We start from the raw sequence: 26,186 nt of genomic DNA on the forward strand, positions 1-26,186 counted from the left end.
GAAAATGGTTGCTAGAGGTATATTCTGGATGCACTTGTGCTGTTTATGGCACATATGCTGGACAAGGAACCCCAGTGGGCATGGCATGAGAAGGATGAGAGGCCTGAAAACCCAGAGGACACAGCCACACATCAGTTCCCCCTACACCCTGGGTTTTCAAGCTACTCCTGCATTTGAGAAATTGCTTATTTTTAACTGATTTGTTGAACTTCCAAATAAACCCATTTCCTAAGGATATTCTCATGAGACTTGCCGCGTACAGTTTCAAACTAGAAAAACCCACTTTGTTAAGCTGAGCACCTAGTTTCTTCTGAATACACTGTCTCCTTATATATGTATAGGCTAACTCGATAACTAGAAAAAACCTGAAGACAAGCGATTACGGAAGACTTTTCAGCAGAATCTTTGGAAGACAATCTTGAGACCACTCCTTTGAGCAGCCTGTCAGTATGTTCAAGTGCTAAGCTGGCCTTAAACAACAAAACCACAAGTTCCTAGATGGACATCTACATCCTTCTCACCATAAAAAATGCCCTCAGAAGCACGACTTAAAGAGACTCCTTAACAGTTTCACAGTTAAATCCAGGAACCAGCCCTACAACCCATGACATCTACTATAAAGGATGCATTTGCCACTACTACATTTCAGCAAGTCCTTGGCCATCCTCTTAACCGTCCATCTAATGAAAATGAAGGCCAATGCATTATTTTTTTTTAAAAGCAAAGAGCTACTTAATACTGCTCAACAGTGATTGTTTTAAAAAACAAAACAAAACAAAAAAAACTAGGGCTTAAGAGACAAAACTACTAGAATCTCATGTCTCTTGTGTGTTGCAAAGTTTCCCTATGTAGAACAGTAAGGTCACACGGAGTAGGTAATGAAGGGCATGTGATGTCCATAAACACCTTCTCCATGAAAACCTGGATTCTACAACTATTCATGAATATCTCAGCACACATCTGCTGGCCTCAGATGACCACCCTACTCCCACACTGGACCAAAGTTCTACACATTCCTTAGAGTCAAGTGTGCTTTATTTCTCAGTGATGCATGTTCAAGTAATCCTTAGCAAACTCCCAAAGTCAGCTACCTTACGAAAATACTGTGGGTTATTCAATAGAAAATGATAATACAGACACTGAAAAATGTAGCTTGGAAATACCTATAGCATGCAAGGCACTGATGAGTTACTCCAGTATTATATTATGTATCCCCTCAAACTTCCACAGCTTGGAAAAAGATTCCGTCTGTGAAGTTCCATAAAGCCACCCTTTTTTCCTACTCTATGGTTCAAGGCTGCCTTGACTTTGCCGTAGAAATGTCACCTTTATAGGATTTTGCACATATGTTTGTTTTCTGGTTCTTTCCACAGAGAAGACTGGGAAGGAAGATGGGTTCTGCTTTCAACTATGTCCTGTAATTGGTTTTAGGTGCTTTGATAAAATGTAACAAAAAGCTTTCTACATATTAGATAACTAATCTGTTTTGGTTTTGCTTTTATCATGAGATTAGTATTAAAAGAGGCACAGCCAACATAACTGTTTTCCATCTGTGAGGACAGTAAAATGATTAAGTCTTTTAGTCTGATGAGACTATGACAGAAATAATTGGGGGATGAAGAATGTCTTTTTTTAAGGTAGAAACGCAAAATAAGAATTTTATGGACAAAACAAAGACAGTGAAACATAGATCAAATAATCTCACTTGATCTCACTATACCAGGTGATATAACCCAAACACAAACGAATTTGAATCTGGTTAACATGTGTGTTGACTGTGCTCTCTAAGTGTTGTCAATATATACAGCAATTCTATGTAAGTTACATCCTAACCCATAACTGAATTTAGAGCAAGTTATGAAACATACTTTGAAATTCAACCATCATTCCCATAGACTAGGTGGGGTGGGGCAGAGACTCAATGGGTTCCATAACAGGCTGCTTTTAAGATATGACTGCAAATGTGACTCTCTTTGAAACATTTAGTCATTCAACTTAAAGAATACACAGAAGAGAAACTGTCAGAGTTCCCTAAGATGGGTGCTTTCTTTTCACCAACACAAGGGCAAACGCTCTAAGACACCGAAGGGGATTTTCTCATAAAGGCTCTAACAGAATCTCCTGTGTGCTACAAGGTGAGGCTGGAGAACACACCAAGTGTCCGCTCATTATTCCAAGTCCCCAGAATGTGCCACACGCCTTTAGCTGTGTCTCCTGGAGAAAAGAGCACCCACGCTTCTGCATCTTGAGAGAAAAGGGAAGCTGGCAAGAATGCGTCTTCAATTCAAACTGATTCCTCCAGCAGCATCCATTCAAACAATAATACAAGTGAGAAAATGAGACATTTACCAAGCATTATTTGGCAACACAGCACCGTGCCTGTCACTGACTCACAACAGATCCTCTAAGCCTCAGCTAATAGATTAAGTAAACACAGAAATAGATGTACTTTTTTCTTTTTAAAGAAAGCTTGTTTATATCCTCTTTTACCATAAGATATGCTGGGGAGTTTATTCAAGAATTTGCTGAGAGTCATATCCTTATTTTTCATGTTTCCAAGGTTCTTCCTCAACACTGCAGTCGGCTGACTTTCCATTGGTTGCCAGAGTTACCTGAAAATAATTATCATCAACATCCAGCTTACAGGCCATGAACCAGAAAACCACCCCGGGGGTTATGTGGAGGAGCACCAGACCCAGGTTCTACTATGAAACTTAAATATTAATGTTAAACACTGTTCTTTCCAAATTGATTTTAAGCTGGTCTTAGTTTTCAACAATGATTTGTACACTTTAAAAATGCATGTTTGCCTTGGGGAGGTATCTGAAGCACTGGACTTTGCAAGTTGGGGAATAAATAACTTGTATGATGCTTTTAGGGTTGTGAGGGGGTCTAATTACCCATAGACTCACCACACAATAACGCAGTCCTTAAAACATAGTGCCCTGTGCTACTCCAGACAACCACAGAGAAACAAAAAAAATCCAGAACCAGATCTAGTTCTACTCATGCACGTGAAAGGTTCAGTTTCAATGAGCCCAGGTGGATTTTATATATGTCCAATTTCAAAATCAGAAGTCGTGGTGGTCTGGCTCCACCATATAAGCTGTCCAGGTTTTAAATGTTGAAAGAAGAAAACAAGGGAATTAAAAGCTGGGGATCAGTAAATCTAAATTATTTCAATGCAGACATTTATTAATCAACTGTAATCACCAGACTGTCCGGATTATGCTTCCCTGGCTCTAAGCAAACTGAACCCTTACACAAAATGGGAGGTTTCCCCCTCCACATCTAAATAGTTTTCCTAGCTTACCTTCCATCTGTCTGTCCTCAACGTCATGTGCAAACTTAAACCCACGACTGATATTCCACATAATGGAGAGACTGGATTTATGGAAGCATTAGGACATGGAGACATGACAAACGGCAGCAATGATTGAAAGAAATCTGACCTTCTTCTTACCCAAGTGGAAGGGAGACGCATGCATTATGAACACACACAACATGCTAGGAACAGAAGACCAAATGCCTTTCGTGAACCAAGCAAATTAAAATAAAAACTACTCCTTCCACCAGTCCCCATGAAGCCTCCATTAAAAAAAAAAAAAAGAAGACCATGCAAGAAGCAAATGTAAGCATCACATGCAGTTATTCTGGTTAAAATAAAAAACACAGCATAATTTCAAACTACGGTTACAAGGCAAGAGCCTGAAACTAGAGAGACCAACATGACATAACAATGCTTAAAATGGTTAAAGTTTTGACCAGAGCAGCAGCAAATTTGTTTCCCCTTCAGTGAACTGTCAGGAAGGACTGCCAGGGACAAACTGTCTGCCTGGAGCAAGCTGCCTGTTCACCATGACCTTGGATGTGCCTATCTGGCTTTTAGCGCTGAACCAGATCAATAGCTGTGCAACATTATAAATCTCAGTGTGGTGCCTTTGGAAAACCAGACAGAAACTGGGTGGGGGGGGGGGGTTGTTTTCAAATATTAGGACTTCTGTCTCTAGAGTAGCTGGGACAGCAGTTTTTTGGGGGCATTTCTTTTTTCTGATTGGATTAAAAGAAGTGGGGACTCCACCCCCTCATCCATTCCACCCGGCTCTTTTCCAACACCTGGGTAATAGAAAAACCAAAAGGATAGAAGACTGGCGGTAAGCATTGATGTCCCCCTCAGTTTTTAAAACAGTGAAACGAAACAGACGAGAAAGAGTTTCAAAGGCCGGAGTAAATGTAACTCAGATATTCTGGGTAAAGCCTGCGAATTCATCTCTGTAGCTCTGGTTGCCTCCTTTGTGCATGGGTGTCAACCCAGCTGATTGGTCTAGAACAAGAAGAGTCAATTGCCTGACCTCACGATCTTCACAGAGCTGAGCTCCATCACTTAACTAAAAAATGAAAACAGCTGAATAATTATTAAACCAATATGGTCGTTTCATTATTTTCATGACTTGCTCGGTTTCATTACTTGATTATCTAAACACTAATTCACCAATGAGTTTGCAGGTGGTTGGTTCAGTGGTTAATTACCTAGAGAGACTAAGCCACTATCTCTATGCAACTGCCCAGCAAAAAAAAAAAAAAAAAAAGGTTATCTGAATTAAAGCATAGGGTCAGGATGCTAAAAGGATAAAGTAAAGTAAAGTAAAGTAAAGTGAAGTTGCTCAGTCATGTCCGACTCTTTATGAACCCATGGACTGTAGCTTACCAGGCTCCTCCATCCATGGGATTTTCCAGGCAAGAGTACTGGAAAGAGTACTGGAGTGGGTTGCCATTTCCTCCTCCAGAGAATCTTCCCAACCCAGGGATTGAACCCAGGTCTCCCACATTGTAGGCAGACGCTTTACCGTCTGAGCCACCAGGGAAGTTCTAGAAGGATACACTCAGTAAATATTTCTGCAGAGCCTGTTGCATGCCTGGCACTGCTTTAGGGCACAGCAGTGATAAACAGGAATACAGTCTCTTTTCTCATGGGCTTATTTTCCAGTGATAGGGAGAGCTGACCAACATTTCCCTTTAGGGGTTGAATTGTTTGCTAAAAAAATGAAATGAATTTGTCCTGATGTGCTTGACGTCCTTCAGGGGGAAAAAAAAAATCCTGAAAGTCTGAAATCTAAAACTATCCCCATGCCTACAAATCTTCCTCAAAACTTGTCCTGTACAATATTGTTAAGAATCCTGCTGAGATGCTCCAAAAGGGTCACTCCAAAGGTAATTAACCACTAAAATCCTTCTAATACATAACTTCAAAATTAAAAAGTACATATGGTGATTTTATTTTGGTTCATACTACTGTATTTCCTTGTATGGCAGCCACTGGGATCAAGCTGTATCTTTGCTATGTAATTGTACATTCATTTTGCTGTCCTCCAGTGCCTAATTCAGGGCTTTGCCAGGTTATGGGCACTCGGTAAAACGTGATTAATAATCAAAATATAGGAAGTCATAGGAATAAGATGGGGGTGCTCAATTAAACCCCACAAGGCACACAATAAATACTTGTTAAATATAATACAGCATAAAGCTATTCCATGAAATACTGACTCTTGTTGACCAAAACTAACATTTTGATGGAGAATAATCCAGCATATTCATTTAGATGTGGAAAACACTGACTTTTCAGGAGAATGGAGTTTACCATTTAGGTCCATCTTAATTTCTAACAGTTTTAATTGCTTTCACAGAGTTAATTAATTTATGCAATTGCCTCTTGATGAGTGGAGTCCCTCCCTAATTTTCATTAGAAAATTAGGTTTAAGAACAATGTAGTTGATACAGAGGGGATAAGCCACTGGACTATCTTATAGTCCAGTGAAGAGAGTTGCTTCTATGTCATCCTTAGTTGTCTGGCATATATTTGGAATGACCCAGAAACACAGGGAGAAATTAATTATTAAATGAGTTCAACAGGAGTCAAAAAGGTCTCAGAAATCTGTGTTGGGTTCAGATTGTCCTCAACTGCTGTCTAGACCCTCCAGAGTTGACTTTGCTCACCTGCTGGGGTTTCTCCAAGTTTGCTTCACTCTGGTCATGACACTCAGTCTTTGACAATGTCAAGTTAGTTACAATGAAGGCGAGACAGAGCCCACTGAGCTTTAAGACTTAGCATCCAACAGCTTGGAAAAGAGTCCAGAACATCCATGCGTCAGGAATAATGGTGCTGCCAGGCAATGTGTGACATGTAGTGTTTTTAAAAAGACATTTATGGATAATTGTCCTGAAGGAGACAATTGCTTCCCCATTCTTGGAGCAAAGTGACTTCCAGGTCAAAACTCATGCTCCCACAAAAATAATTAAGAGAATGATAGCTTTGCAAAGTTATGTGGGCACGTTTTTCTTTTTTTAACCAATACCTGATATACAGCAATGAGGAACACTTGTGCTATGTAAATCAAGTGATTCTGGGCATTTCTCTTGATGTTTCACTTGAGGAACAGAATATCTGAAAGCCAGCAAAGCCCTAGAAACCACAAATTCTTGAGCATAATATTCAAAGAAAACTGATCAAATTTGCAGAGTGGGTGGACAGGGGAATCAAAATCAGAATTTATCTCACATGGACAAAACAAGCAACTGTCTGACTCTTTCACTGTTAGATTCGTTGATTTGCTGCCATGTTAGACACAGAGTTAGATGATCTGGGACTCATAGAAGCTTGAGTTACATGATTCTTTAGAAAAATAAATGTGACAATAATACATGCAGGGCTTTTGTGTTTGCTTTAAGAAACTGAGCATGCACTATTATATACAGGTCTCGATATCCATGAATGGGAAAGATACCTTGCACTCATCTACTATTACTGAGTTGTGTGCGGCATAGACACACTGGTTTGAGTTGCTCTCCCTATGGTTCTTCAAGTCATCATAAATGGACTGAGTCTTGGTCATTTCAATGTCTTCATGCACTCGGTGCTGGGAGTCAATGGTGTCCAGCTCAGACTTGGAGAGGTGATAGACAATCCCAGCCCCAAAAGAGTCACCCACAACATTGACAGACGTTCTCATTCTGTCCCTGGAGACAAAGAACAGAACACATTTAGTGAGAAGCAGTATGATGTGAGGGTTGAGAGGTCAAGGTCTGGACTGGAGAGCCCCGGGGTTGCCTTCTAGCTTTACCTTTCACTCTGCCTCATCTGGACCAAGTGACTTCAGTTTCATGAGCCTTGATTTCCTTCTTTGTCAACTGGAGATAACAATCATACTTCTCTCATAAGCTTGTATGAAAATTAAATGGAATGATGTACATAAATTGCTTAGTAAAATGTCTAATGAAATGGTAAGCCCAATAAACAATAGCAGGAAGGAGGCAGGAAGGAGGAACAATTAGAGGGAAGTAATGTCCAGCAGTCATGCAGTCAAGAGAGGTGGACCATAAAGAAGGCAGAGTGCTGGAGAATTGATGTTCTTGAACTGTGGTGCTGGGGAAGACTCTTGAGAGTTCCTTGGATGCAAGGAGATCAAACCAGTCAATCCTAAAGAAAATCAACCCTGAATACTCATTAGAAGGACTGATGCTGAAGCTCCAATACTTTGGTTACCTGATGCAAAGAGCTGACTCATTGGAAAAGACCCTGATGCTGGGAAAGATTGAGGGCAGGAGGAGAAGGGGACGACAGAGGATGAGATGGTTGGATAGCATCAACAACTCAATCAGCATAAGTTTGAGTAGGCTCCAGAAGTTGGTGATGGACAGGGAAGCCTGGCGTGCTGCAGTCCATGGGGTCAAAAAGAGTGGGACTTGACTGAGCGACTGAATCAAACTGAACTGAAATGTGTGCAGCACCAGTAATCAAGTTTGAATCCTCTTTCTTTCATTTTGCTTCACATTCCGCGTACAAGCTAAGTTGCTTCAGTCATGTCTGACTCTTTGCAACCCCATGGACTGTAGCCCGCCACACTCCTCTGTCCATGGGATTATTCTGGCATGAATACTGGAGTAGGTTGTCATTCCCTTCTCTGAAGGATATTCCAGATCCAGGAATTGAATCCATGTCTCCTGCACTGCAGGCAGATTCTTTACCATCTGAGCCATTCATATGTGATGGGAAATTCAATGGACATGGACTTGGGCAAACTCCAGGAGATGGTGAGGGACAGGGAGGCCTGGCATGCTGCAGGCCATGGGTTCACAAAGAGTTGGACATGACTTGGTGACTGAACGGCAACAACAATGTCCAGATCTCAGAATTAGTAACCAGACAGCAGCCATTTCTAGTTATGTCCAGCAAGTCTTCTTGATTTAAACTGTTCTTTGAAGATTCCAGATTACCTCTATTTATTTATTAATTCTTCATGAGAGAGTAACCACCTGTGAATGGCTTCATAATAAAAATTTTATCTTTTTTTTAAGGATAAAAACAGCCCTGTGTCCCCCACCATGGACCCCAATCTCTGCCCAACATACACATATACACAGGCACAGCTGTTGGCTAAGACACCCAGTCACAACTTCCTCCCTGACTAATATGTGTAGTGACGATGTGCCCTGAAAAAAACCAAAATACTTTCTCTTGCTCTTTCTGTTAATCTAAAAAAAAAATAAAATCTTCCAGAGGGCCTCGTGAACCAGGAAGGGCTGAGAAAAATCCTTCCTCAAATCTGTTTCTCAAGTTCTGACTTGGAAAAAATAGGATGGTTCATAACACTCCCTCTCAAAATGTCAGCATCAGGAAAACTAATTAAGTTCTTAAGAGTAAGTTGTAATCTCTCACCCATAAGTTAAAAACAGTGTGAAGAGTCCTTTTGACCAGATTTGTGAGATACTCAAAGTTGTAAAAAGAAGGATGCTAGAAAATCACAGAGAAAAGAAAAAGGAGTTTAAGTAAAAATGCTACCGAGACATCTTAGCCCAGCACTCTAACATTCGATTCACAGATTTTTTTTAAAAAAGGAGGATACCAGAATTGGTTCAAGGCAAAGTGGAAACCTTAATTGGTTCTTGGAACAAAAGCCTAAAATAAATTCTACCTGCTCTGAACAAATCTATTTCTCATTTAAAGTGAAAGTCACTCAACCATGTCCGACTCTTTGCAACCCCATGGACTGTAGCCTGCCAGGTGCCTCTGTCCATGGAATTCTCCAGGCCAGAATACTGGAGTGGGTAGCTGTTCCCTTCTCCAGAGGATCTTCCCATCCCAGGGATCAAACCCACATCTCCTGCATTGCAGGTGGATTCTTTACCATCTGAGCCACCAGGGAAGCCCAAGAATACTGGAGTGGGTAGCCTATCCCTTTTCCAGGGTATCCTCCCAATCCAGGAATTGAACCCTGGTCTCCTGCATTGCAGACAGATTCTTTACCAGCTCTGTTACCAGGGAAGCCCGGGCATTATGAAGTTGCAGTAGAAGGAGTCTGGCTTGGTTCTCTTGCAAGGAGCTTGGGAGCCAGCTATCCTTCTGGTTTTGAGCAGTAAGATACTGTCCATGAAAGAAATACAGGTCACAGCCCACTTTAACTCTCAGGGACATCTCTATATATGAGAAGTTTCTTGCCCTCCCTTCTGCTTTAGAGAATCTACCTCAGAGTGATAGTCTTAACATAAATGAAGACTGGTTCTTGAGGTCATCTGCATACGTAGGCACTTGACGTGGAGATCACTAAGAAGCCCCAACATAAGGAGATGAGAAGGAATATGTAGTAAGAAAAAGCCTGGGACTTCCCTGGTGACACAGTGGATAAGAATTAGCCTGCCAATGCAAGGGACACGGGTTAGATCCCTGATCTGGGAAGATCCCACATGCATCCGAGAAACTAAGCCCATGAGCCACAACTACTGAAGGCTGCATGTCTAGAGCCTGTGCTCTGCAACAAGAGAAGCCACGGGATGAGCAGCCCATGCAGTGAAGTGAATAGCAACCCCCACTCCCTGCGACCAGAGAAAGCCTGCATGCAGCAACGAAGACCCAGAGCAACCAAGAAGAAAGAAAGAAAGGAAAAGCCTGGACTCTGGAGGCAAGCTAACTTGGATTCAAATGCCAGCTTTTCCCATTACCTGTTGGACAACCCTGATCATACTTCATGTTTGTGAGCCTTGGTTGTCTCATCTATAAAATGGAAATAACAACAACAACAAATGTTCCCTACATAAGGGTTGTTGTGAAGATTAAATAAAATAACAAAATACTTAGAATAGTTCCAGACATTTAATGAGAACTCACAAAACATTAATTATTGCATGATGTATACATTTATTTCTAATAGAATTATGGTGAGGGTTAAATAAGGTAGTATCTATTAGGTATATTCCTATTCAGATAAATGTGAGCCACCATCATCATTGGGCTTCCTTGGTGGCTCAGATGATAAAGAATCTGCCTGCAATGCAGGAGACCTGGGTTCAATCCCTGGCTCTGGAAGATCTCCTGGAGAAGGGAGTGGCAACCCACTCCAGTATTCTTGCCTGGAGAATTCCATAGACAGAGGAGACTGGAGGGCTACTGTCCAGGGGGTTACAAAGGGTCAGACACAACTGAGTGACTAACATTTTCACTGTTACTATTAATCTTATTAAGTCAATTCATATATTCTTTTGGCAGCTCCTAGGCAGACCATCCAAACATGCCTGGTTAAGTTCCTATCTCCCCCTAAAACATCAACCCTATTTATAGGCCAGTTCCTAAGGTGGCACTCCCAACTAACCAGCTGAGTTATTTGTTCCTCAGAGAGTTGTAGTCTACTTTTTGTTTTTCAACTCTACTTCCCATTCCTCTTGGCTATGCTCTGAACTGTGCACCTAACACTCCTGGTCAGTTGTTTCCAAAGAGAACTAAAGCCTTCAAGAAGAATGCTCTGAATACCTACTCATCTCATGGCCCAGAAGAATCTGTTTTATTGGCAAAAAGAGGGATCCAAGTAATGGTGGTGGTGATGATGACAGTTGCTGTTTAGTTGCCAAGTTGTGGCAACTCGTTGCCACCCCATGTGACCAGGGACGCCTGATGACGATGTTGAAATGTGATGATTCCTCACATTTATATGAACTGGAATATACTTTATAGATATTACCTTATTTAATCCTCACCATAACTCTATAAGAAGGAAGGACTATCATCCAAATTTAAGAGATGGAAACACTGAGGTTGAAAGAGATTAAGTGGCTTTTCAAAGTCACACACCCTGGTAGGGTCACAGAACTGAATCTGGACACAGGCAGTGTGACTCTAGAATCTACTGTCCACCATATGACGCAAAGCACTCAGGAGCCAGACAGCCCTGATTTGAAAGTGGCTGAGTTTGAAAATGGTTAAGTGGAAACAAAATAAGAATGTGGACTCTAATACTTGCTGAGCTCTTTGTTATTGGGTTGGCCAAAAAGTTCATTTGGGTTTTTCCATACTATCTTAGGGAAAGATCTGAATAACTTTTTGACCAATCCAATAGTTTATTGATTCATTCAACAAATACATAAGGAGCATTTTAGTGTGTGCACTATGCCAAGTGTCTAAGCAGTAAAGAACAAGAGAAGACCCTTCCAATGCTCTCTTTTCTGTAAAAACTCACACTCTCTTTACTTGTCTTTATCCTCCACTAGAACAAGATAAAAATTCTAATAGGAATAAGTACTGGATGTTCTTGGGTTTTGTAGGCAGGGCACTTTATTTACACTGGGGTCCCATCAGTGGCTTGAATAGAAGTGTCTTGAGTCAGGCGCTAAGGGTGGATCTGAGATAATCAGCTAGAGAGAAGAGAGAACTAATACGTGTGAAATCTAAGATGTAGGTGCTCTCAGGAGCATCCAGGCTGGCTAAATGAGTACAGTGGGAGCAGAAAGAAAGGACTGACCAAATCATGTATGGCCTTATCAGTCAAGTGCAAGAATTAGGACTTTATCCCAAGTGTGACGGGGAGCCATGGAAGGGAAGCATCTCACTTGTTTCACTATAAAGAATGGCAAGACTGAAAGAGCAAAATCCGCTTAGTAAAGATGTGGTAGATACAGAGAAAGATGAACCTGAAAGAGAGTTAAATAATATCACTGATTCAGTGGACATGAATCTGAGCAAACTCCAGGAGTCAGTGAAGAACAGGGAAGCCTGGTGTGTTGCAGTCCATGGGGTCGCAAAGAGTTGGATATGACTTAGCGACTTAACAACAACAACCAGGAGACAGAATTACAGGACTTGAGGACTGATTGATTATGGAAAAGGGAAAACAAGAGAGTCGAGAATTCCTCTCAAGTTTCTGGTTTGGGCAACCAAAGGACAAGGCTACCATATGAAGTGGGCATAACTAGTTCAGCGGAAAAAGATTCTGGTGTCAGCATAAATGTGCCGAGTGTGACCCAGCCAAGGGGAAATGTCCCGCAAATGACTGGGAATGTGGATCAAAGGTCAGGAGAGATATCTGAGCTGCAGGTAGTGAATGAAGAGTCCTAAAGAGGCCATGGATGAGTGCCAAGGCAGGTTCAGTTCATCCTTGGAGAGAAAGTAGAGTGAACACTATAGAACCAACTTATTCAAGATGACTAATTGAGAAGCCAAGGAGACAATGGCAGAGGCAGGCAGAAGAGAGAAATTTGGGTTTGCTTTTGAGGCCACCAGGGAAATATCTGATCAACTCTGGGGAAGTCCGACTCTAGCCAAGAGCAAGATATGGGGATTTATGGCTCACATGTAGAAAATTCCTCCACAGACAAGTGCTTTCATTTTCTCTCCCAACAGCCCCAAATGTTCATGTAACCCTGCTGATCTCAGGAGATTTTTAGGCTGCTTCATAAAAAGAATTTTAGAGTGCTTCCTGTTATACCCTGGTGTGGATGTGGCATGTCCAGACTGTGAGAAGGGAAAGACGTGAGTTTTTAATTGAATAAATTCAGAAAATGATATAGTTATTCTTTGGTGTTACCGGGAATCAAAACCAAAATGGGGACTTGAAGCTCCTTCATGCTGAGGCACTGGGTTGGGTTTCTTGCAAGAAGAACAATTGCCAAGGTGCTCTCTCTTTCTCCTTCTCTCAGTCTAAATCTTCTGGAAGGAAGATGGTGGGATTGTCTGAAAGTCTTATTCACAGAAGAACAGATCCAGGGTCACTCAAAATTCAACTGGTACCTTGTACTGGAGTGAACCACATGAAGCTGCCATTTTTATGTCTAGAAAGGCCAACTACCCACTCCAGTAGTCTTGGGCTTCCCTTGTGGCTCAGCTGGTAAAGAATCCGCCTGCAATGTGGGAGACCTGGGTTTGATCCCTGGGTTGGGAAGATCCCCTGGAGAAGGGAAAGGTTACCCATTCTAGTATTCTGGCCTGGAGAATTCCATGGACTATAAAGTCCATGGGGTTGCAAAGAGTCAGACATGACTGAGCAACTTTCACTTTCACTTTCTTTCAGAAAGGCCAACTATTGGCAATTTCATATGAGCCAGCCTACTACTCATAGAAACAAACCATTGTGCCTGCCTCTCAGAATGCAGGGTGCAGAGTGTGGCAAAGGGGTCCCCTGAGGTCCCAGATCTTGAGAAGGCTGGCACTATTCTGGGCATCTGAGGGCTCAGACCACATGGGATTAGGGAAGGGAAGAAGGAACCATGGAAACACTGAATTTTGGATTCAAGACTGGATTGCAATCCTGGCTCCAGCAGAGAAGGTTGTTTAGTTTTTCTGCTCAGCTTTGTCATTTGTAAAATATGAAAAGTAATATCCACTTTCAAGAGTACTGAGAAGATAACAACCACTAACCCATAGAAGTGCTCAACCTCTGACAGATCCTGGACCAAACTGCCTATAAAAGGCTTCACAGAGCATCTGACCTAAATTCAGTACTCAACCTTAATTGCATCACCACCATCATCATTGGTCCAAGCCCAGAGGGGAGAAAACCACTTCCTCTCTTATTCCTTCATCACGTCTTACACGTTCCTCCTCTGTACCTACCTCTGTTGGTTTTTCTGACCACATCTGTCCCCATTACCAGACTATAAGCCCTTTCAGAGTGGACACCATGTTGTATTCATTTATGACATGGGCAGGAGGGGAGGAGGGTTGGAAAGGAGGTAAGCAGGTATGTGAAAGAGGCAGGGTGGGGATGGATCATTGTTTAAGAAGTGGAAGCAGATTAACTCTAGAAAGAGAACTGCCTTCTGTTCATCAACCTCTGGTTGGCTATTTCAGTGGAAAAAAGTTAGGACACCGGGTGTGATCTAGAAGAAAGAAAAGGGGGACATAGCCCAGATTCCCTTGCAGAGGAAGATGAGAGCAGTGTCTTGAGGAATGAGGAAAGACACAGAGGTGGAGAGTGAGGAGGACCAGCCAAGTAGGCAGAAACTGGAACTAAACAGGTGTAGGAAGTGATTCCCAGGGGTGGGGTACACCAAAGGATGTTTTAAAAAGAAACAGATGCCTATTATTAAGTTTTTACTTTCCATAAATTATTATTCCGATACAAGAGAAAGAAGACTTGAGATTATAGGGGAAGAAAAAAAAAATCCCTTCTTCCCTTCTAGACTCTTTGGCTGGTCTAATAATTAAATCTACATAAACGATTAATGGAAAAATGTAATTTTGTGTATGCCTGAGCCTTAATAGGAGACTCAAAGGCAGTCGGGTAATTGAGGCTTACATGCCATCCTGCGGGAAGGAAGGAGACAAGCGTCTGGGGCTTGAAAGGAGAGGAAGACAACTCACAGGAAGAGCAAATATTTGGTAAACAGATGTTTGCCCGGCCATGCAGAGAAGCCTCTCCAGTGAAAAAGTTCTCTCTGGTATTAGGGTTCTTCCTGGTATAGGCTTCCTTCTAAATCCTTTCAGTCAGTTAAGGAGGAGGTGAAAAGCTTGTCCTTAGTCTGATGGGTCATGACCACTTTCAGCTTAAAATAAGCCACATGCTAACCAGCATTTTGGGGAGTCTCATATTCTGCTCCTTTTCATGATGCAGCTGCAAGGAAAAGGAGATTTTTCTTTCTCATTTTATAGCTCTTCTGAGCTTGGCCCCTCCTCTAATCTTTCCATGAGCATATATATATATATTTCTTTTGTGATGCATTAAAATGTGACCCACCTCCACCCCACTCCCTCAATTGGGAATTACACTGCGTTGAGTCAGGAACACTTTGGCAGGGGAAAGAAAGACTTACTCAAAAAGGGTAAGGTTGGCATGCTAAAGGATGACAAAGAATGAAAGATGAGGTAAGATGTTGAAAAGAGAAGTCAGTGGAAGTAGGAAATTGAAGCAAAAGACTTAAACATAAACCCGTAGAATCTTCAGAGGTATGGTATGTGTAGGAATTGGTTTTCTTTCCCACCAGACACAAGAGTAGGGGTTACCTCAGCTAAGTGTGTGTAAATATGCATGTGTGCATGTCTTGAATGAGATAATGAAAATGCAGATGGGCAAGCCTGGGACACCCAAGAAATAGCCAGATGGTCTGGGTTTAAATCCCAGGTCAGCCCTTTAAGACCTACCAAATTAGGATATGTTTCTTTGCTCTAAGTCTCAGTTTTCTTAAGTGTAAAACAAGGATAGTATTATTAGTTGCCTCATAATTTGCTGCAACGTTTTAAATAAGTTCATGTGATGCATGTAGAACAACATCTGACATTGAGTATTAGTTATTAGAGTCCAGTGTCCTCTTGATCTCCTTTCATTGAATGGATGCCCCCAATGTCAGCTGGAACTCAGAAAAGAGTAGAGACGTTCCTATACCACAGTCAGGAACTCCTGCTCCCCCTTCTCTGCCTCTGCGCCATTGCTTCTGGAGGTGAGGTCCCTGGATTGATCACCAGCATCCTCTGGGAACTTGTTAGACAAGCCACTTCTTGGGCCCCTCCCCAGATCTTCTGACTCTCCAGTAGGCTGAGCGCACACTCAAGTTTGAGAACCAAGCTCTATTCCCTCTGGGAGGCTAATGGGGGAACTTCAGGGTGCCCCCTGCAGGGTGGAGGCCCCCTTAGGCTTCCTTATATGGAAAGAATTCAACTATGTCCCCAGTGAGCAAATACGTCCCCAGAAACAATCTCACCAGCAGCCCTATGTGATAAGCGGGCCATAGATGCACCTGGCTTTCCTTTTCCCACCTGTGGTCTGACTCAGTTATTTATCACCTTTCTCTGGTACTGGCTTCCTGGGTGGCACTGGTGGTAAAGAACCCACATGCAATGTAGGCAACATACTGAGACGTGGGTTCAATCCCTGGGTCGGTCCCTGGCTGGTCCAAGAGCATCGGTGTTTACAATTAATTGATCACCGCCAGGTACAGATTTCTCTGGAGGAGGAAATGGCAACCTACTCCAGTATTTTTGCCTGGAAAATCGCATGGACTGAGGAGCCTGGCAGGCTATAGTCCACGGGGTTGCAAAGAGTCCGACACAACTGAGTGACTAAGCAAGCAAGCCTGGTAGTGATCCCCCAGTTTTCCTTCCATCCTGACACCTTCAGAGAGAGGGGGGATGTCAGCAAGGACTCACAAACATCTGCCAAGGACGCCTGATGCAAAGGGCTTCTTGGACTCTGGGGGAGGTTCTGATTTTACCAGCCCCTCCCATCCGGTGTTCTAGGACTCAGACATTTTCAGGGCCCAGAATCTTGGTTTTCACCATGACATTTACAGAGCAGCTAAGCCTGCTCATTGAAAATCATCCAGGGCTTGGCAGGCAGTAATGTGGCTGGCTGACCTCCAGCAGTTGGCAAACAGCATGGCACATTAAATGTCACTGTGGGCTTTGTTTGGTTCTAAATTGAAAAATTGCTAGAGTTATGAAAGCTTACAAACCTCACAAACCTGGGGAGGAATTATGTCCTGCTTTTCTTTGTCTCCTGCACAGACTACATCACCAGGGAAAAACCAGAGCCCCCTGCATCCATCTCTCAACTCATCCCCCTGTCCCACTCACACACTGAAGGACATCCAACAGCCATGGAGCCCATGACCAAGAGTGTGTTTCCAGAACTCCTCTCGCTGGTGAGAAAGAATGTGGAACCGTTACTAATTCAAAGCAGATCTGACCTAGCTACAGACCCCTACACACTTTCCCAGGATCCTCTACCCTCCCTTTGTCTTTGCTTCTGAAAAGGAATGTTCATGCTCATTTGTATATAAACATCCATCACCAGCAGAATCCTAGTCTGGGTCTTAAAACTGGAAGGGCATTCAAGGGCATGGGGGTCTAGACTGCGCTTTCAAGCTGGTAGGTTTACTGTTCCCGTTGTCCACATAACAAAGTTGAATCCAGAAAGTGAGTAACTAGCCCCCAGGCCCACCATGAGTAGGTGCAGAGTTCAGACCTGGGGCTCCCACCTCTGCCTTTCTCCCCTTGATCACAGAGCCTCTTTCCCTCTGAGATCAGACCCCAGAACTAGAAGCAAGTTCTTCAATCACTCTACCCTTTCCAGTTGTAGCCTGCAATGACGTTTTCTCACATGCAATTTCATCAATAGAGTTAATCCAAACGGATCATCATGTTTTTGCTGTTGTTCAGCCAACTCCCTCCTGCTAGCATGTTTCACCTCTGGAATGAGGACACCTTGCTCTGGGCGCAGGTGTGAGCCTGTGAGCGCCCATTCGCTGACATTTAGGTCAGGAGGAGGCAGGGTCGTGCATGTTTCCTGAGCTGACTCTCCTCCAAGAGGCTTGGAAGAAGATGACTGCCAGGAAGACCAGCCCACAATGGCTGATCCAAGGAGGCCGGAGGACTTGGAGTCTAAGAGTGGCTGAGACCTTCATTGTACCCTGTTTGTCCCCACTTAACCTCCTTGTTTTGTTTTGTTTTAATCTTGGGAGAGGGAAAAAAAAAAGTCAGACAAAAAATTCTCTAGTTAGTATGTAGAACCAAGGGTGCCCCAAATCAGCTTGTTTTTCCCAGCCTCTCTGATTCTGAACCCCTTTGTGCCTCCTCCTGGGTACCAACTAGGAAACTGTGTGAGGTGGTGTGAAGGGTCCTGACCTGGCCACACAAGCTATCCTGTGCCTTTTGACACTCAGTTCCCTCATCTGTGAAACACACCACAGTTAATCCCTTTATGGATTAACTGTAAACTAATGTAAAGAGCATGGCGGTACCCACCAAATATCACCTCCATTCCTGATAATACAAGTGCATTTTTCCACTTAAGTGAATTTGCATTATAATGGGGGGCAGCATCTATACTAATCATTGCTAAAGAGATGAATCTCTAACGGTGGATTTCAGGCCTTGGCAACACGTCCAAGAAGAGAGTAGGCGATGTAGCTGGAGCAGGCGAAGGACCCGAACAACATAAGTTCAAAGGTCAAAGAGGCAGAGGGAGCTAAAGTCACAAGGGAAGCAGCTGGGACTTTAATAGCTTCTTCTGTCATTCTTCATGTGTGGAAAGGCCCCTGGTTATCACAAAGCGGCTCTGTGTGTCACTTTAGCATGCATTTATTGAGCTCCTGCTGTATGCTCTGTCCCCAACAGTTGCCAACGTCTTTATTTCCACTTTGTCCTCCTCCTAACCAAAACTGACCCCACCCCTTAGTCTCTCTTATTCTATTTCCTCCAAATCCTTCCACCAAACCCCACCAACCAATCTCAGCTGCCCCTATAACTGCCTTGTTTGGATGAACATCATGAGAAAGCCTGCCCCTTGGGGCCAGCACAGGGCACAGAGAGCCACCAAACTAGTGCTAAGGCCCCTGCTGCCCCCACTGGGAGAGACGGGCAGAGACAGGTAAGATTCACCTCTCATGAGAGGCATTTCCAGGGCATTTCTCTGGTGACAGACGAACCAGTCAGGAAGATCAGTGCCCCCTCCTGGGTTGAACAGATTCTGTCCACTTCTGATTTCTAACTAAACCTCAAGAACAGGCAAGTTTTCTAGAAAGACCAGGCTTCCTTCTAACCTTCCAAGATGTCCTTCTTCCCTTCGGCCACTTGCATGTTTCTCTCTTCAGAAGAGTGCTTGTAGAGAAGTGGAACCTCTTTGAGCATGGAGGAACTCAAGTCCATAAAATGGGGCTTCTGGCTCTTAACATCTGTGTCAATAAATGTCAGAAAAATTGCTACTGGCAGGTAGGGCAATTTTACAAATTAAGTGTGAGCACTTTGGATCTCTGCACTCGTCATTCTGAGCCTCTGACTCTGAAGCCAAGGGTTGGCCCCTGTCATGGAGTGCCAGGACTGGATTGGAAGTATCAGTGTACATCCCATAGACCATCAGAGCCCCAGTAAGACCTTAGCAAGAATATGCCAGCCTCCTATTGGGGGCCATCTGGATAGACTGACTCACCTTTGGGAACAGATAGTGAGTCTCACACTAGGATAATGTCCTTCACTTGGAAAGCGTGCCTGGGCTACATGTACACTGCCAAGTTCAAGCATCTCTGCACAGCCTCAAGGCTGTCTGTCTGCCTTACATCACTTTTCACCACTCCCTACCTTACATTTGTGTTCCAACAGTACCAAACCACTCAGAGGTCTCCACTTTATTTGTTGCCTCTATGCTTTTGTGTAGGCTTGCCTTGACCAGAATGTCCTATTCCCCACTCCATGTGTACCTGGGTAACTTCTACCTACCTGTTAGGATCCAGTTTAGGTATCACTACCTTTAGGAACTTGAATGTGACCATGATTATGAATGTGGTGGCCTCCAAACCCAAGAAGACCTAGGGTTGAATCTCTATTCATTCTCCCTAAACCTCAGTTTTCTTATTTTTAAAATGGAAGTGATAACACCAAATCTTCAGCATTGTTAAAGAAAGCTGTGAAGGACTCAGTGTAGCTGACACATAGTATTCAGTAGCCATTTCCCTTGTTTTCTGATTTTTCCACTCTGCCCTTCCATCTTAGTATGGGATGGGTGACTATCACTATTATTCTATGTGTGTGCAATTTAGAAATATACATTATTGAAGTATAGTTTACATACAATAAAATGTACGCATTTTAAATGTGTATATGTTTTGATGAGTTTCCACTTGTGAACACCTGTGCATACCGGTGTCTATGGAACATTTCTGTCACTCCTAAAGCCTTCTTTGTGCCCTTCCCAGTTAATCCTCATGCCTCTATTTCTGGGCCCAAGCAACCATGATCTCTTTTTACTGCTAGAGATCATATTATCTTTCCTAGAGCATCACATAAATGGAATCATACAGTATATATTCCTTTGTGCTTTGTTCACTCAGTCTAATCCGTTCACTCAGTTTTGAGATCCCCTGCATGCTTCCACAGTAATTGGTCCCTTATAGCTTTGCTTTTAACTTTGTATTTTAATTAATTTGCTTCCTCCACTAAACTCTGAAGCCCTCAAACATTCTTTTTCTTCTCTGGTTCCCAAAGTGGCACTCAGTAAATGTTAGGGAGAAGAAAGGAGGGAGGAAATGAGAGAGTTGTCATGGGGACTGGTGAAGAAGATCTTGGCACAACCTTGCATCTTGTCCACCCTTGGGTGGCGGTATTCACATTCCCAGCAGAACCACACCCACAGACACTTACAGCAACCAGTCCACAGCCACCAGCAGGCTGATGTCCTCGGTCGGCAGGCCTACAGCCGTCAGAATGAGGAGCATGGTGACCAGCCCCGCACTGGGAATACTAGCTGCACCAACGCTGGCCAGCGTGGCCGTGAGGCTGTGAGAACAGAAAAGGTCAGGTCAAAGGAAGAGAACGTAGCCTTGCCAAAACCATCACTGGCAGGCAATTTTAAGCTCTAATTTTCCCAGCAATCATAAAATCCCCTTTTCCTCCCAAGAAATAGAGAAATCTGGAGTACCAAGACCCAGGAAATATGGTCTATTTGGATTTTGCTCAGCCTGATGGAAGCTTACAAATTCATGGATCAGAGTCTTGCCCCCATCATGACATGCAATTCGCCAAATAGATCACAGGGCTCAAATAAGGTAAGCATGGCTCTAAATGCAGGCAAGGAAATAGTAAAGAAGAAAAACAAATCACCCTTAATCCTTCCACAGGAACACCACTGCATTCATTTCTGCTGATGTCTTTATGTCTCTGTGAGAAACAGAGACTTCTAGACTAAGTGGCAAGAGTCTGAGGAGGTCATTGCCAACATTAACATGAGAACTCGGAATAGGAAATATCCAGACTCAATTGAGTGGACATCGGGGAAACAAATTGACAGAATTCCAAATGACATTAAGCTTTAGATGCCTGGACATTTCACCATGGGCTGGAAAATACACTATTCAGAAGGAGGGTGCCAAGAAATGATAATAAAACAGTGGGAGACCCTCCTCCTGAAACATCTCATTCCTGGCTTTGCAAGGAGCGCCAAGGGCATACCCAGTGCCATTTTGAAGTTGTCTCTGGAAACGAGTTTAATCTAGGGTTCAAGCACCCCATCTAGACACCAGAGGGCCTCTGTGGTCCAGCAAAGGACAGTGACCTTTTTCTCCCTCTATTTTGGATGCTATTTATAAAAGCTGTCATTTCTGAATGGACAGTTTATGAAAATATGGATTCTGAACTTGCTTTTCTGACTGCTGAAAAGAAAAAGGGGGCTGCTTTCTCTGTGGTTATATAAAGTTGTTGTTGTTGTTTTTTTACAGTTTTTATAGAGGTTTTACAGTAGGTCTTCTGGCTTCAAACAAAGAATCAGACTCCCAAACTGGTTTGCCAGTTGGTATGTCCATGTATAGAACCCTGGTATTACAGTCAAAAGGAATCTGAATTTACCTAATCTTACACATGAGGAAAGAAAGTTTCCAGGAGGTTTTATGGTTTGCACTGGCTTTTCCATATTGCCATCCTCCCCCCACTTAGGCTTGTCACAAAACAGATACTCCTCCTAGGTGGGATTAGAACCCATCTTTGTTTTTACCCTGCCCCAGCAATATGGAGCTGATGTAAGAGTTTAAAGAGCTCCATTTTTTGGGGGTGGGGGGCATCCACTTAGGTCATAGGAGAGAGTAATTAGTAGTGGTTATCAGAGAAGGTTCTCAAGTTGAACGACCCAGCTTCAAACCCCAATTCTGCCACTTATTAAGCACGTGACTTTGGGCAACTTACTTAACCTCTTTGTGCCTTGATTCCCTTATCTGTAAAACAAGAGGTAACAATGGGCTCTCATTCATGGAGTATGCAGGAGCTCAGAAATTAAGCACTTAGAAGAGGCTGGCGCACTGCAAATTCCCCTCCCCCTAATACATGTGAATTTTTATTTTCATTGGGAAATCTGGGCAGGATGAGGCCGCTTTGCGATGAAAACTTCCCTAAAGTCCCGAGAGCTGGCAGGTGGGAATTCTCAGCCATTTCCCCAAGATGGACAGAACACACGAGGGAAGGGGAACTTCCCAAGTTCCAACGGTCTTGGCCGAGGCTGTTTTGTTTAAAACCTTATGAGTCACTCTTACACATCCCTGGGTACCGTGGCCACGTTGTTACCCCTTGGTTGTGTGAGACAAACATCTATAAAGAAATCTTCCTGAAAGTTGGTTCCCTTTCTGTTCCTCCATCTCAGTTATTCCCTGACCCGAACATAGACGGGTTATCTGTGGAACTCTATGTCCTGCAATAACCTCTGGGCCGAGATCTTCCCTCTCTTTATCCCTTCCCGCTTTCCACGTCCTTCCACTCCTCTGGCTCACTCCTCTGGCTGGTTCTTGGATGTTGTACAAAATACCACACACACATTAATCACAGCAGGACCTCACAGTAACCCTGCAAGGTACATCTGGTTGTACCACCAACTGGACGGGTGGAGAAATTCAGGGTCACTCAGCTTGTCCATGGTCTGCTGGGATTTGAGCACTCGTCTGCTCGATTCCAATGTCACGCTGCCTTTTTATGTCTCTTGATCCCTTCTCACATTGAACTCTAAGACTTAACAAATTTGCTGAGAATTCCTGGCCACTGTTCTGCTACATGCAGGGAAATGAGAAGATGAGAAATGTACTTGGAAGCACAGCAGTGAAGCTAAACTTGGCTATTTTTCTCTGACTAAATTGTAACTACCTATACTACATATACTATGTAGTAGCCAGGAAACTACTTAATTACATATACTACATATGGAGTATATGAACTACATATATTCCATGGGGGGGTGGGGTGTCTCCCAGAGACAGCCCTTGTGATGTCTACAAACATAGCGGATTTAGTTGAACTTGCCAGGGCCACCAGTATTGAATATATTTGGCCAACTTTATCCTTTGTCCAGTGAAAATTCTCAGTACTATCATTATTAAGATAAAGGATAAATTTAAATAATTCAAGCACAATCTCAATCACCTGGTCCAATCTGCAAGTTCTCATCCAGTGATGTGAGCTTGATGGGAAGCATGGTTGCTTCATCAATGGGAGACTTCAGAGACATTAAAAAGCCCCATTCATCTTTGAATTTTAAAGTGAGGGAGGTTGGTTTGTCTTTGAATTTAAAAGCAAGGGTGGTTGGCAGTCCTGTACACAGTCTGTTAGGACATGACTTAGAAGGTTTGATAATCTGACGTAAAGCATGTTTTCCACTAAGTAACATCCTGTTACTCACTATATCACCGTCACATTTTTCTGTCATATGCTAGGAGTACGGTATTTGATTAAGCATCAATAGTAGTAATAATACTAGTAGCTAAGACTTTTTGCCAGGTGGCTACATATCAGCCACAGTGCTCTCAACCACCTCTAGAAGATGTGATGATTGTCCCATTATTTGAAATTGAGGCTCCTTTACAGTACTGCTATAGACTGAGGTGCATCCTCCCAAAATTCATTTGTTGAAGCCCTAATCTCCAATGTGATGGTACTTGGAGATGGAGCCTTGGTCATGAAGGCAGAGTTCTCATGGTGGGATTAGTGCCCTCATAAGAGGAGACATAAGAGAACTTGCTGTCTCTCTCCAGGTACCAAGGTAAGGCCACGTGAGTGAACATCTAGAAGGCAGTCATTTGCAAGCCTGGAAGAGGACATTCTTCAGGAGCTGAACCCACTGGCACCTTAATCTTGGACTTCCCATCCTCCAGAACTGTAAGATATAAACATCTTCTGTTTGAGCCAAATAGTCAGTGGTATTTTGTTACACAGCCTGAGCTGACTGAGACAAGTACATACCTCCTAGGATGGTTGTTAGGATTAGATAAGTTAATACATACAAGTAGGTGTGATCTTTAAGTCTGCAGAGAAGCAATATGTTTTTAATGACATATTGGAAATGTATTCTTTCTGAATTTTTAAAAATGATAAATAATAGGTAAAATGGCTTTAGCAAAAACAAAAAAAACTACTATTTATTTGTAATAAAACATTATGTGCTGTATTGAGGAATCTCTTTCTCCAAGTACTTTATCGGTTATGCTGTCATTCCCTGGAATGCTGAAGGGAGCATATTTTAAGAAAAACTGGATCCAGAGTCAGTTGATACTGGTCCCAGTGACAGCCCTTCTGGCTCATTACTGACAGTATTATAGCTTTGGACAAACTACCAAGCTCCCAAAGCCTGTGCTTCTTCATCTATTAAATAAACATAGAAGTAACTGCCTTGGAACATCACAAGATGGTTAAAAATCAACTAATATCAAATTTCTGAAGCAATTTCACATAGGTAATACAAACAGAAGATATTAGTGTGAGCCTGCTTAATTCCTCTTCCAATCTTCCCTTTGAGCTTGCCAATAATTCCTCTTCTATTTCTTTCACCATCCTTCTACCCGGATAACTGAAACTGAAGTGGCCTCTGTGAAATGGAATTAGTGTGGAAGGGACAAAAGGGTAAAGGATTGTTTCAGGGCTTTATCCAACCCACTTCACTCACCTTACGGTCACAATCTGGCCTCCATCTAGGACGACGCCATTCATTTGGGCTATAAAGATGGCAGCCACTGCTTCATAAAGGGCTGTACCATCCATGTTAATGGTTGCCCCGACTGGCAGGACAAATCTAGTCACACGCTTATCAATCCCAAGATTTTCTTCCAAGCAGCGGAAGGTGACGGGCAAAGTTCCAGCACTAAGGGACAAGAAGAGAGACAAGAGTTATGTCCACTTTAGAGAAGCAGGACAAAGCACAATCTGAAATGCCACCACAAAGCTGTTGCTCTTTGTTCCAATCAAACAATGTGACTTGAAAAAAGCAGCATCTGGAACTAAATTAAAACCCATCAATTTGCCCTATAGGCCATTACACAGTATTGAATAGAGTTCTGTACTCCAGTAAAAAATGTTTTAAATCCAAATAAATTTTAATTCTAGCAATAAAGCAAAATGAAAACAACAAGCAAACAAACACAATTGGTGAGGCATGAAAATATTCTTACTGCCACTAGGGGATATGGTTTGTGTATTAAAAATTCATATGCACCCCATCAGTCCAAATTGGGATTTGAGGATTTTAACTCTTTCTTGTATTGACAGGCTAACATTTTGACATTGTTTTTTTTTGGCTCCTGCCTCCATGGTCATATGACATTCTTCAAATGTTGCTGATTATAACTGTCTGGTACTCGAGATTTTTCTTTTTTTGATTATCCAGATTAGTTTTAACAGCAGGCACTGAAGTCAGAGGGATGCAAAGAGATGTGTCCCAGGCCACCCCACCCCAAACTGGCTGCCCTGACACCAGCCCCTGTGCCTATTGAGAAAATGGGGCCAACCCTCCCCTCTATGTCCCATTCAGGCCAAGGTCCGAGGAGGTAGGAAGTGTATTTAACTGGCTGTCCCTGGGGCTTTTCCCTTGTAGTCATAGCGGAAAAGAAACCCTGCGTTAATTCTCAGTACAAGACTCCTGCCACAGTGACCTTAAAAAGAAAATAAAAGAAATTCTACATCCAGGCAAAGCCACATTTTAACCAAAGATTAAAACCATATTCTTTTTTCAAACGAAATACAAGGTAAGGGGGAAAAATGAGTCTAATGTTTGTTGTCTTGGTCAGATAACCCAAGAATTTATCTTTGACTTAAATATAATTTTGGGTTTTCTCTATGATTTTAAGATTTACCTTTGTTGTATAAAGAGATTAAGATAATTGTCTAGTCATTCAAAAGAAAATATAATATTTTGAGATAGTACAGATATCAAAACCATAATAGTATTGGAAGAAAATATAAAGTAATATTTTATAATCTTTGGTGGAAAAGATATTCCTAAGCAAAGTCAAAACTTTAAATACTAAAGGAAAACATTGATGACTTTGTGCTCCGTCGCTTCAGTCATGTTCGACTCTTTGCAACACTATGGACTGTAGCCCGCCAGGCTCCTCTGTCCGTGGAACTTCCCAGGCAAGAATACTGGAGTGGGTTGCCATGCCCTCCTCCAGGGAATCTTCCTGACCCAGGGATCAAGCCT

General features: G+C 42.7%; 1 protein-coding gene across 3 annotated transcripts in view; it reads right to left on the bottom strand.

Moving 5' to 3' along the window:
* Window positions 1-215: 215 nt before the first annotated feature.
* Window positions 216-26,186, bottom strand: part of SLC1A2 (solute carrier family 1 member 2) — a 153,099-nt gene continuing 127,128 nt past the window's right edge. For all 3 annotated transcript variants that reach the window (XM_043482217.1, XM_043482219.1, XM_043482216.1), the window contains exons 8-11: window positions 24,657-24,851; window positions 20,387-20,521; window positions 6,783-7,014; window positions 216-2,612 (exon numbers count right to left, since the gene is read on the bottom strand). In XM_043482217.1, the coding sequence (XP_043338152.1) occupies window positions 2,541-2,612; window positions 6,783-7,014; window positions 20,387-20,521; window positions 24,657-24,851 (634 nt within the window). In that variant the 3' untranslated portion in view covers window positions 216-2,540. The remainder of the gene's footprint in view (window positions 2,613-6,782; window positions 7,015-20,386; window positions 20,522-24,656; window positions 24,852-26,186) is intronic.

Source organism: Cervus canadensis, chromosome 11 (genome assembly GCF_019320065.1).
Source record: "Cervus canadensis isolate Bull #8, Minnesota chromosome 11, ASM1932006v1, whole genome shotgun sequence".
In the NCBI taxonomy this organism is placed as follows: domain Eukaryota; kingdom Metazoa; phylum Chordata; class Mammalia; order Artiodactyla; family Cervidae; genus Cervus; species Cervus canadensis.